This window comes from Tachyglossus aculeatus, chromosome X3 (genome assembly GCF_015852505.1).
Source record: "Tachyglossus aculeatus isolate mTacAcu1 chromosome X3, mTacAcu1.pri, whole genome shotgun sequence".
Taxonomy (NCBI): Eukaryota; Metazoa; Chordata; class Mammalia; order Monotremata; family Tachyglossidae; genus Tachyglossus; species Tachyglossus aculeatus.
In genome coordinates, this window is record NC_052099.1 from 18,741,083 (window position 1) to 18,755,180 (window position 14,098).

General features: G+C 42.3%; 1 protein-coding gene across 1 annotated transcript in view; it reads left to right on the forward strand.

The window, feature by feature from the left end:
* Positions 1-14,098, forward strand: part of CDH10 (cadherin 10) — a 98,230-nt gene that overhangs the window by 33,414 nt on the left and 50,718 nt on the right. Inside the window, exon 2 of the mRNA XM_038770398.1 lies at positions 6,351-6,721. Coding sequence (XP_038626326.1) covers positions 6,491-6,721 — 231 coding nt within the window. The 5' untranslated portion in view covers positions 6,351-6,490. The remainder of the gene's footprint in view (positions 1-6,350; positions 6,722-14,098) is intronic.

Below are 14,098 nucleotides of genomic sequence, written 5' to 3' on the forward strand. Positions count from 1 at the left end.
AGCTCAGCTCTCTGACTGAAAACAGTCACCAGTAATCGAACAAAAGCTATTCAAAGCAAAAAGGGTCAGTGCAAAGCACTCCTTTTATTTTTTATTTTATGGGATTTGTTAAGCACTTACTATGTGTCAGGCACTGTACAAAGCGCTGGGAAGATATAAGCTAATCAGGTTGGACACAGTTCAAGTCCCAAATGGGGCTTAAATCACCATTTTACAGATAACTGGAAACTAGAGAAATTAAGTGACTTTCCCAAGGTCACACAGTAGACAAGTGGAAGAGCTGGGAAAAGAACACGGGTTTTTCTGACTCCTAGGCCACAGTACTTCTCATTACAGTGCTCTGCCTGAGACGCATGCAATAAATATCACTGATTGACTGATTATTATACTGTAAGCTTCTTGAGGGCAGGGATCACGTGCACTAATTCTACTATTTGCTCCCAAGCATTTAGCATAGTGTTCTGCATACGGAAGGCACCCAATAAATGGTATTTACTGACTGATTGATCTTCTTAATAATAATAATAATAATGCTAATAACGGCATTTATTTAGCACTTACTATGTGCAAAGCACTGTTCTAAGCACTGGGATAGATACAAGGTCATTAGGTTGTCCCATGTGGGGCTCACAGTCTTCATCCCCATCTTACAGATAAGGTAACTGAGGCATGGAGAAGTGAAGTAACTTGCCCAAAGTCACATGGCTGACAAGTGGTGGAGCTGGGATTTGAACCCATGACCTCTGACTCCAAAGCCTGGGCTCGTTCCACTGAGCAACGCTGCTTCTCTTGATAACAGATAATGATTGTCTAGCGTGGTATGTGTTGCTGATGCTGGCCATCTTACCCTGATTTCTAGTTTCCAGCCTTATTCTTCTCATTTCGTAAGGGAACGGCAGAAGGTGTTAATCACTGATGCGGATGAAGTAAGGCATTTTCTCTCGGTCCACCAAGATGGGGGCGTGCAAGGTGGCTGAAACAAGATTCTCTGTTCGTGTGTAATCATCAGAAAATGAAATGGTAGCTCAAACTGTGGCACTTCCACCTATAATCTCTGTATTCAGAGATCATAATCTCATTTGCAACAGCTACCTAAGATCATCAACACTGCCGGCCTCACGCAAGCTGATGCTATACTAATATTTGTCTTTTAAATTGGAAGGGAGAGAATCTATATTTGAGACATAAATTGAAAAAAAGAACACATATTGAAAATTTAAACTTACAGGTCTCAGTCAAAATGACACCAGCCAGATACTGCAATCACGAGTTGATGGGTAAAAACTAAAACATTATTTGGGAAGGATGAGATGTTTTAGATTTGAATCGGTATTTGAATAATTCTTTAAAGTACAATTGTTATTCCTATTTCTCATGCTCTTCCTGCAAATATGATCCGTGCTTTTGGATTGCATTTTCATTCTCAGCCTTCAGCGTTTCTATTAATCCCAGCATTTTTACTGGTATTAAAAAGGCAGGAAGCATTTTTCTTTATAAGATAATTATTACCTAAATCTTTCTTCAAGAACCCACACTATGGAAATCTCAGATTTTCTTTTTTTATTTTTTTGAGTTAAACCCTAAGAAATTCATAACTGGAGTTGGATTCAGAATCCATCCAGATCGGTAATCTGTCTCAGAGTGGCACCAGGACATTCATAACAAATGGAATGGTCTCCCTCTTTGACATCCATCTAAATGAGAGCTGGCTTCAGATGTCTGATATCCTGTGGTGGGGAAAATAATTGCTGCTGCATGCAGGTAAGATCTCCAGAGTCGATAATGTTTCAAACTTTCAATCATTGCCACCTACTACCCTCATAAGGATGGACCCAGAGGCAGCTGCCTCCCTTCCTTACTGTCTGGAGCTGGCTCTGTTCCTAATGGCTACAGACAAGCTCTCTAGTAGTCCTACCTTTACTCTCTGCATCATTTTTTTTTAAATTGCATTTATTAAGCACTTACTATGTACATTGTACTAAATGAAGGAGTAGATGCAAGCTAATCAGGTTGGACATAGTCCGCGTCCCACGTGGGGCTCACTGTCTTAATCTCCATTTTATGGATGAGGTGGTGAGGCACAGAGAAGTTAAGTGACTTGCCCAAGGTAACACAACAGACAAATGACAGAGCTCCAGTCCTCTGACCATGCTCTGTACACTAGGACACACTGAATCTCAGTTATCATCAAGAAACCCTACCAACTTTGATTAATTACTTTATTTAAATTCAACCCAATGCCTTGTCCGGCTCTCTGTGGTAACAATTTTGAGAAGTTCACCACCATCAAATGGTTTTGGATTGATGACCTGACAAGCGACTGGATCCATCAAATACCACATACCCGCTTCCAGGAAACCAGGAGACAGGATCATGCTTCCTGTGTCTCAATCAATCTGTAGTACTTATTGAGCACCTTCTGTGTGCAGAGTACTGGATTAATTGTTTGAGAGACTACAAATGACTACTAGTCTTTTTTCCTGCCTCTAAGGAGTCTGAAGTCTAGTAAGGGACATACAAATTTATTGCAATGAAGTGTTTACCAACTCTATTGTACTCTCTCAAGCACTTAGTATAGTGCTCCACACACAATTGGTGCTCAGTAAATACCACACTGACTGATTGATAGGGGTATTAATACAGTATGGAAGACATGAACATAAATGATACGGGGGCTTTGGTAATGTAAATGATTAAATAATGTGGAAGGACCAAAATGGCAATTGGGGAATCAAGGTGGGGGGAGTAAGGCCTTCTGGATGAGTTGTTACCTGAGAAGGACTTTCAAGATTGGGAGATCTGTAGTGATTCCTTCCCCCATCTCTGAGGGGAATCCACTATTTCCTCCCAAACCTTTCCTTTCCTCTCCTCTCCTGCCTGCAACATTCTCAAAATCTAATCAAATTCCATTGTGTAACCATGATTATCCCTAAAAATCACAGGGACTCAGTATGCTACAGTACTGATGACTTTACTATGTCTCCAGTCAATTAAAACTCAGTAAAATGTATTCGAAAATTACTTCGGGTAATAAGTTGAATGAAAGATGTTGAACAGATGTCACTTCTGGGAAAAGAAGTGATTCACAGAATGTGCTGCAGTATGCCCTAGGAAGCTGAAAGAGCCCAAGTAGTTCCCTAAGCCTCTATTCAACCTGCAGGGGGTTACTTTGACATTGTCGAAAGGAGAACAAAGTAGGAATCAATATTTAAAGGAACTATTTAAAGGAATGGCAGATTTCCCCAGCGATGAGCAGAAACAAACAATCAATCATTGGTATTTGTCCAGAACTTACTGATGAGCTGAACCAAATTCTTGGGAGGGTAGAACAGAAGACACAGATTCCCCACCCTCCCAAAGCGTACAATTCAAGAGGGAAGACAGACAGACAAAAATGCTTTACAAAGAATGGAGGCACAGAAAGAACAAAGTTACCCAGGAAATAATGCAAATAGATCATATGAAGTAGCAGAACAAAAACTTACATAAACAAATTTAAATAGGCGTGCTTACAGCAGTGCGTGGAGTAGCAATTAAACACACAAGTGCTAGGGATGGGGGTCAGATAGGACTGCTGCAAGAAGGATATTGGGAATCAGTGGTGGACAACTGAGAACTGCAAAAAATTCATCTGGAGTGCCTCTATGAATCTACCCAAAAGATTATATCAATCGGGAACTTGAAGTCACGTCACTTCTCTGTGCCGCAGTTACCTCATCTGTAAACTGGGGATTAAAACCGTGAGCTCCCCATGGGACAACCTGATCACCTTGTAACCTCTCCAGCGCTTAGAACAGTACGACTGAATGAATGAATGAATGCTTTGCACGTAGTAAGCGCTTAATAAATGCCATTATTATTATATTATTATCATCAATCAACGGTATTTATTTTGCGCTTATTGTGTGCAGAGTAGTGTGGGAAGTGCTTGGGAGAGTACAATGCAATAGTCTTGCTGATTAGAGACCCTGCTTGCAAGGAGGAAAGGAGCTTACATGGTGAAGAAGGGATGCATCTCTGATTGATTGGTTCATCCTCAGTGAGACAGCAGAGACAATGGCCCACTTGTGGTGAGTCTGGTCTCTCTCTCCTTCCCGCCTCCTCTCTCCACAAACTAAGGCCAGAGAGAGATGAGAGAGACAGTAGGCTGAAGGCAGGCCAGTCTGTCTATGAGCTCAGGCCTCTCACTGGCTGTCCAGCCTTTCCTCCGTTGGCTCTGGCTACTTGGGCAGCTTTCCCTAACTGCCCCATCATCAATCAATCAATCAATGGTATTTGTCAAGCATTTATTGTGTGCCTGGGACAATATAATACACCAGAGTTGGCAGAATCATTCCCTGCCCACAAGTCTAGGGTGGGAGACAGACATTCATATGAATAAACTACAGATCTGTGGATGTCCTGGTGGTCATCATGACTCCTGACACCAGTCACAGCCCCACTTCTTGCCACCATTTCCAGCCTCAGCAGAATCATTCAGCAGAACTCTGAGCTGAAGTCTCAGGGGAACACAGCATAGTAGCACTTACTCTATGAGCCTAATAACCCTGCCTTGAAAACTTGGCTCCAACACAAGTATGCTGGTTTTCTAGAAGTGAATTTTACCTTTCCCAAACAAGGTTTTTTAAGCTTCAAATCCCTGAGGAAGAAATCTGTCTCCTCATGTATCTGCCTCCGCCGGAAAATGTAATCCTCTTCCATCATCCAATTAGGGGGAATAAGACTCTCCATGCTTGCAGGCAGAGGCAGTAACACAAGTTTGATGAGCCAGTGACCACATCAGTGAACCCTTTATTAAATTACACACTTGTCCAAGCAAGCCCAGTCTCTCAATACCCAAATAATTCATGCTCCACAGACCAGCCTTTCTGATTTCTGAAGCTCTAAGGGTCCCGACCGAGTTGCAGATATCAAGTCCTGATGAAATTATAGTGAGTTTCTAATTGGCATGTTGCTTTATTTACTCTCTTGGCCTGGATAACATATATAGTTGGCTGGAAGACAGAAAGAATTGAAAACACAGCCAGATCATACTACTTAGGTCCCTTATCTATGTCCCTCAAAGCATCTTATGACACTTGACTGCAAGTGCAAGGACCAGAATTTCCCATGCACTATCTAATCTAATAGGACTACAAGTAATGGTGACCTCTGGGTCCCGCTGAACCCCTGGTCTGGAATGTCCTGTCCCGTCAAACTCACCGACCCGGGGGATTAGAACCCAGGTCTTCTGACTCCCAATAAATACCATAACCAATTATAGAAAATCCTCAAAAACACCTTCTGCATGTCATTCCCTTTCCCCACGCCTCCGTTGTTCATTGTGGTTACAATATTTCAATACACTCACTGCCAGCATTACCCTACCACAACACTGATGGTCTCCCAGTAAAATATTTCCAATCTGTCAGGTTTCTCCTTTCCACAAACTGAGCTTGGGAAAGTGAGTTCCAAAGCCAAACATTTGAGAGGTTTTTTTTTTTTTGGTTCTACAAACCAATAAAGTTCAGCCTACTGGTGCAAAGCCTGGGGGAGCAGGTCAGCTGCTAACTTCCAGTGGAAAGTGTTCGGTAGAAAAGGAACTTTATCCTTGGGTGTTACTCAGATACATGCTGGGTTTGGACTACATTCCCCCAGCAAGGTTAATTCTTTGTCCCTTGGAGGCTTTGTGAATATCTCAGAGAAAAGAAATACCTTTGCTTTGCTGACTTTTGGTTAAAAGCCTTCCCTAACTAAGCCCTCCTTTTCTCTTCTCCCACTCCCTTCTGATTTGGCCTGCTTTGCTCCCTCTATTCACCCCCACTCCCAGCCCCACAGCTCTTATGTACATATCTGTAATCTGTTTATATTAATGTCTGTCGCCCTCATTATAGACTGTATGCTGTACAATGTATTTGTTTATAGCTAAATTGCACTCTTCCAAGCACTTGGTACAGTGGTCTGTGCACACTAAGTGCTCAATAAAACTGATTGACTAACTAAAATCCTCAGCCCTTTCACAGAAATTCCATGTCCGGTCTAGTGCTTCTAAATCATCATTTCCCCTTCTGCCCTCTCCTCTGTCTTAACTATGAACGTGACTGTGTACCACTCAAACACTTTGACACTTACCCCAGCCCCAGAGCACTTATGTCTATGTCCTTATACTCTACTTAATTTCCCCTATCTGGAATTTATTTTCAAGTCTGTCTCCCCCATATTCTTTAAGCTCCTTGTAGACAGGAATCACAATCAATACCAACTCTATTGTATTGTACGTTCCCAAGAGCTTAATCCACTTCTCTGCACACAGTAAGTGTTCAGTGAACACCACTGACTGATGGATTTTTTTTCTCCTATTTATTTTAAAGATCGGAAAAAGATGTACGAAAAGCAGATGAACTGTTGGAAGCCCCTGGGCTGTACTGAGTAGAGAGCAGCGTTCATTCGTCCAGAACCACCGCGTTGTATTCCTTGTCTCCTGGTTGGCTCCACCTGCAACCAGAAAACCATGACAACACCTCGGGTTCCACTGTTATTCCTGCTGTGGATAGGGCTGCCTCACCTTTGCTCTACAGAAATGTTCTTCAGAAGGGTCTCTGAACACCAGGCGAAAGTCTTAATGGCCCATTCGCCGGCGAGCGATGGAAAAGTGCTTCACCGTCAAAAGCGTGGCTGGATGTGGAACCAGTTCTTCTTGCTGGAAGAATATACGGGATCTGACTATCAGTACGTGGGCAAGGTAGGTGTGTAATCTGGGGCTAGAGGTCTTTGCTTTCCCTCTCTATTTGAAGAATTCTTTCAAATTTGTCATCCAAGATATTCACTAGTAGATTCAATATTTTACCTAATGTTGACCTGTATTTAATTTCAATGGTCTGAAACGATTTATACTGCAAAAAACCATGCATGCAAAATATAACACAGTTCAATTGAGTCTGCATTTGACTGCAGACAGTTGAGTTGCTGACAAACTACCAGCCCCCTAGTTCACTGCACTTAGCTACATTGAGATAATAGCTTGTCACCTCCAATTTGCTTCTGTAATTTCAGAGGTAGCAAATCTCCAGAACTTGTGTCTGGGACACCATGCACTTTCCTCCAATTTCAAGTGTTTTGGACTGGTCCGGGAGATACATTATCACTCTCAATTAATCAGTGGTATTGGTTGAATGCTTACTGTGTGGAGAGCACTGTATTAAGTGCTTCGGAGAGTCCAAAACAACAGAGTTGGTAGACACGTTCCCTACCTAAACAAGTTCACAGTCTAGAGGTAAGTTTGCTCCTTGATGTCAGGTTCTGTGTCTTTCCATGTGTTCAGTCCAATGCTCTGTACACAGTAGGTCCTCAAGAAATGTTAACACTTAGCAGTGATTTCAGGGTTCCCTGGGGGTTGATTAAATTATGGATATGACTTAAGAGCTTCAGTTCTCCAATACCTTCCCAGGCCCATCAGAACACTGGTTGGGGACTGGGGAAGGAAAGGGGGTGATTGGAACAGGATGAGTCTCCTAGGCTGTCTGAGAAAAGGGAACCAGAACCCGGGGGGCGGGGGGCAGTCCCAGAGTGGGATGGGAGAAGCATTTAGAGGAGGAGGACTTTGAGGAGTAAAGATGGGAAGGGGGGGAGAGAGAGAGAGAGAAGAGGGGAAGGGAGGAGGAGAGAGAAGGGGATGGACAAGGAGAGAGGAGAGATGGGAAAAAGGAGGTCCCACCCCACCTCTTCCTTCACTCATCATTCTCCAATTCTCCACAGTCTCCTGATCCAGTTGACTATAAGCAGAGACAACTGGCAGAAGCAAATGGTGGCAAGGCACCTTATGGGGCAGGGATGGGTGCTCTGGGACCTTCCAAATTTCTCAAGTGAACACAATCTCTCCTGCCCAGCCTGAGGCAGCCCCAGTGGCAGTGGTGGCATGAGTGGCAGCATCTACAGATTCTTCTTCTTCCCCTGCACCAGGAGTAACAGCAACCACCAGCACAACTGCCACTGCCACTGCCACTCTGTCGGGGATCCCGACAGATCCTATTTTGGGTCCGTGGAGGGGTGGGGAAGGAACCACATCTCGTCTAAGACGTCTTAGCCAATTAAACCTTCATTTCTCAATCAATCAATCAATCATATTTATTGAGCGCTTGCTGTGTGCAGAGCACTGTACTAAGCTCTTGGGAAGTACAAGTTGGCAACATTTTTCCAGCTCCTCTCCCTTTGGTGTCATCTGTGCATTTGGATAATAATAATAATAATAATGGCATTTATTAAGCGCTTACTATGTGCAAAGCACTGTTCTAAGAGCTGGGGAGGTTACAAGGTGATCAGGTTGTCCCAAGGGGGCTCACAGTCTTAATCCCCATTTTACAGATGAGGTAACCGAGGCCCAGAGAAATTAAGTGACTTGCCTAAAGTCACACAGCTGACAAGTGGCTGAGCCCCACAGCACTCATGTACTTATGTATACATATATGTATGTAGTATATATTCTAAATAATTGATTTACATTAAGTTCTACATTGTAAATTTACTGTGGGCAGGGAAGATGTCTACCATCTCTGTTGCACTGTACTCTCCCAACTGCTTAGTCGGTTGCTCTGCACACAGGAAGTACTCAATAAATACCACTGATGATGATGATCCCACTGGGCACGATTGCTCTTTCTAACCTGGGATGCACAGTTCTTTCAGACTTAAGCTCAGATAGTAGACCCCAGTCTGGGCTGCACTTTCTCCCATCTTGTACCTTCTCCCAGCTCCCACTTGGGCACCTATAGCTGAGAGTGACTAGAGCACAATTGTAACTCTCCCCACAAGCTGCCCAGAAATGACCAGATCCTAGAGGGCTTGTGCCATACTCACTCACCAACTTCAGTAACCAACAACAGAGGAGCCAACCAAACTTTAATTCACCTCCCGAAACCCCTAGAAAGCAGGAGAAAGTGTGCTCATGCAGAAAGTAACTTTGAGCTGGCTAGAGGGGGCTTCCTCATGGATGTGGACTAAAACTGAGAAGCAGCCTCATGGCCTAATGGAGAGTGGCTTGGAGCCAGAGGACCTGGCTTCTAAACCCGGCTCCGACACTTGTCTGCTGTGTGACGTTGGTATAGTGACTTAACTTCTCTGGGCTTCAGTTACCTCATCTGTAAAATAGGGATTATGTCTGTGATTCCCATTTGCATCATGGACTGTGGCCAACCTGCTGATTATCATGTATCTATCCCAGCACTTAGTACAGTGTCTAGCACATAGCAAGGATTTAAATATCAAAACATACTTTTGAGGTAGCATCCAATTAATATTTTGAATTATCACTGACAAGAAAGGGGAGGGTGGGGGGAGACTGATCATGATCGTGGTGGTGGTGTTACTAACCAAATCATTGTACTGCATTATTCTGCTTGCAGTTCACACCATTATTTGAACTGCGAGTGTATGTAATCATAGCAGTTGTGACAGTTTTAATAGTATTTGTAAAGCACCTACTATGTGCAAAGAACTGAACTAAACATTGGGAAAAATTAGCAATTTGAGAATTAGATAGGGTCCCTTGCCTGCTGTGGACTCATGACCTAAGAATGTCAGGGAGAGAGACCTAGAGGCAGATATATATTGAAAGATAAACAAAAAAAGAAAAAACAAAATAAAAGCCAAGGACATTAATATAATAAGAGAAACATGAGATTGGGGCCCTGGGGACAAGGGAGGGCTGTGGGGCGGCAGTCAGTATTATCATAATTGTTACTTTTCAAAGCCCAGAGTTTCAATCATCCCCTGTCCACCAGCCACAATTATCACAAGACTACCTTACCTCATATTCTATCAATCATATTTATTGAGAGATACTGTGTGCAGAACACTGTATAAAGCACTTGGGAGAGTATAATACTCAATATAAAAGAGTTGGTAGACACATTGTCTGCTCACATTTTCCCAGTACAACCCAGCTCTCACACTTCACTCCACCAATGCCAGTCTGCTCGCTATTCCTCAATCTCCTCTATCATGCTGCTGACCCCTCACCCAAATTCTCCCTCTGGATTAGAACTCCCTCTCCCTTCATTTATGGGAAGACCACCACTCTCCCCAACTTCAAAGCCTTACTAAAATCACATCTCCTCCAAGACTGTAAACTCCTTGTAGGCAGGGAACATGTTTACCAACATATTGTACTCTCCCAAGCACTTACTACAGTGCTCTGCACCAGTAAGTACTCAATAAATGTTATTGATTGAAGACACTTTCTCCAACTAAGCCTTCATTTCCCATACTCCCTCACCCATCTGCCATCACCTAGGCACTTAGAGCTGTATCCTTAAGATTCTTGATATTTACCCAACTCTCAGCGCCATAGTACTTAAGTACACAATCTGTCATTTATTTATTCATATTAAGTCATGTCTCACCTTCTAGACCGTTATCTCCTTGCGCATGGGGACCATGTCTATCAAATCTGTTGTATTTTCCCAAGAACTTGGTACAGTGCTCAATAAATACCACTGACGGATTGATAGAGAGAGATCCAGCCTTCCCATCTTTCTAAAGGTTGAGAAGTTTTTGCAGTTGCAGCTGCTTTTTCCTGTCATGGTGGAGCAGGGCACAGGCTTGTGGATAATAATAATAATGGTATTTATTAAGCACTTACTATGTGCAAAGCACTGTTCTAAACTCTGGGGGGATACAAGGTGATCAGGTTGTCCCACGTGGGGCTCACAGCCTTAATCCCCATTTTACAGATGAGGGAACTGAAGCACAGAGAAGTGAAGTGACTTGCCTAAAGTCACACAGCTGACAATTGGCGGAGCTGGGATTTGAACCCATGACCTCTGACTCCAAAGCCCGGGCTCTTTCCACTGAGCCACAGTGCTTCCCGTGGATGTATGGCAGAGCATTGCAGAGAGCATGAAATAAACTTATTACATTTTTTATTAATTCAAAAAGCACCCAAATGAATCTGATCACTGGCATAAATTAGAGCTTCTCTGTTGCAAGAGCCCAGTAAAAATCAATTTTATCGAGCACGTTATATAAAGTCCAAAGACGTTGTGAAAGCTGGACTAAAATATTACCTAAAACAGTAATTCTTCTAACCTGTATGTCCCAAAGCTAACAAAAATGAATATGCACAGAAAAGAACAAAAATACATTGTGGATGGTTGATTTGAGAACCAGAAATCTGAGTATAGGGAAGCAGTGTGGCCTACTGGACAGAACACGGACCTTGAAAAAGACCTGGGTTCTAATCCCAGCTCTGCCATATGTCCTGATGTGTGAGCCTGGGGAAGTAACTTAACATCACTTTGCTTCAGCTAGGCCATCTGTAAAATGGAGATTAAGATTGTGAGTCCCATATGGGACGTGGATTATTTCCAACCCGATTAGCTTGTATCTATTTTAGGGCTTATTAGGGTGCCTGGCATATTTTAAATGCTTAAAACAAATATCATTTAAAAAATGAAAAAAAATATATATATATATATTTTAAAGTGGAGCTATATGAGTAAACAAATAATGTTAATCATATTGCTCCACTTTTGAAAAATAAATTGTTATTGCACTAAAACAGGGGTGGGAAATATTTTATGGGTCTTATAATAATTAAATCTAGCAGTAAGGGGAGGAAAGTAAGGAAGATTTAAGAGGAAGAAGATAAGAGGTTATTTGAGACTGCATCTCTTTTATTGTTCCCCTCCCAGATCCTCAACAAATTAACTCCCCACACCATACTATCCTGTTGTGTTCTTACTCTTTTGCTCCTTCTCCTCCCAGAAGGCATGCGACTGTCAATGTTTACAATCATCTTTTGCTCCTTCTCCTCCCAGAAGGCATGCGACTGTCAATGTTTACAATCATGTGTTATGAAGAACAATTGAATTCCACCTCAAAAATCAGGGTGAGGCAATTTTGCAAAGAAATACAGCACTCCCCACCCCCATTAAACTGTAAACTCCTAGAAGGTAGGTACCCTTGCATACGCTTAGTACAAAGCTCTGCACATAGTAAGCGCTCAATAAACATGATTGAATGAATGAATGATTGCAACTATACTCCCTCGAGCTGTTTGCCGAGTGTTTTGCACAGAGTTAATTCTCAATGAATACTATGGATGGACTGAATTGCAGAACACCAATTGCAGAACAACAATGTGAGGGCTTAGTCAGGATGGCTTCAGGACTGAGGACCTGCTCAGATAACTTGAGGCGTTTTCGCAATACTATTCACACATTTTTGCCTCTGCCAGTTATGTTGGATCAACTGCAATAAGGCAAGCAGGAATGCTACTCATTGTAAAGTGCACATTAAATTTTACAAAGTGCTCAATTGCTCCAAAGTGCTGATTTTGTGCCTGACCACCACAGTTCAGGAGGAGATGGCTTTACTCTGGTCCACCTTCCTGAATTAAACCAATCCTAGGGCTTCTGGGGCAAAATAACCAGTCTTACATAATGTAATGTGGACATCATCCAAATAGTCATTTTCCTTGATTTCTGCTCAACGCAATTGTGCCCCATTATTTAAGGCACGCAATTGTTATTCAGAAAAGAATGGCTTTGTTCCACATGCAGAGATGAGTGTAAAAATTTCAAAGAAAAAGTAAATCCCGCTCTCTTTCAAAATCAGTAAGCTTTACAAATACCATCACTCACTGTGAATATTCAAAAATACTCTCTTTGCTGGATCTTATTTTTCTTTTTCTCCGTTTCATTTTGATTGTGTTCTTATGATAGAAATAGTTCATATCACAGCAAGCTTGAGATAACCTACCTACCAAAATTTGACCAAGAAATCTTTCAAAATATGGATGATCATGGGTGAAGAATATTCAAAATATGTTCATATAATTTTTGTACTTATTCACAAGGAAGACTCACATAGTATTTCTTCTAAATAATTATCACTGAAAAGATGAAAAGTATTTTTTGCACTGTTTTATTCTCCTTTCAGAAGGTGGAAATGGCTCTAACAGAAATTCCAATATTCATGAAGCACTGCGTCTCAAGCTCTGTGCTAAGTGCAAGGGCAAATACAAGATACTCAATTCAAATACAGAATCTATAGTTCACCCAGTTTACAATCTAAGCCCTAATACATTAGGAGATACTTGATTTGTGGTAAGAAAAGTGATTACAGCCATTTTTAAATGCCCACATTACTTTTTTAAAAAATCATAAACAATCACCTATTTGGGGTAGCTGATGCTTCCTCAAGTCTTTAGGGTCAAAAACCCTAAGTTGTTTTTCGTTTTTTTTTCCTCTACATCACTAAAACCTCTCCCTTTTTCTCTATCAAAACCGCTACCGCATTAATACAATCACTCATCCTATCCCGTCTGGATTACCGCATCAGCCTTCTTGCTGACCTCCCAGCCTCCTGTCTCCCCCAACTCCCATCCACACTTCTTTCTGCTGCCAGGATCATTTTTTTACAAGAACCTTCAGAACACGTCCACCCAGTGGTCAAAGAACTCCAGTGGTTTCCCATCTACCTACCTTCACACCAAACAAAAACTCCTCACTACCAGGTTTAAAGCACTCAATCACCTTGTCCCCTCCTACCTTACCTCGCTATTCTTCTTCTACAACCAGGCCGCACAATTTGCTCCTCCAATGCTAACCTTCTCACTGTGCCTCAGTCTTGTCTACCTCACCGCTGACCTCTTGCCCATATCCTGCCTCAGACTTGGAACGCCCTTCCTCTTCCAATCCAACAGACAATTACTCTTCCCCCGTCTTCCTGAAGACACATCTCCTCCAAGAGGTCTTACCTGACTAAGCCCCGCTTTCCTCATTGCCCACTCCCTTCTGTGTCACCTGACTTGCTCCCTTTGCTCTTCCATGGCCCCAAGCCCATATCACGTCCTTCAGTAATATTTATTTATCACTTACTGTGTGCAAAGCATATAGTGAGGTCTTGGGGGAATACAACATCAAACAAACACATAGGGGGGCTTATCTGTAATGTATTTATGTAAAGTCTGCCTTCCTCACTTTAGACTGTAAGCTCACTGTGCTAAGGGAATGTGTCTGTTTATTATCGTACTGTACTCTCCCAAGCTCTTAGTGCAGTGCTCTGAACACAGTAAGTGCTCAATAAATATAACTGAATAAATTGAATGAATGTTTCTCCC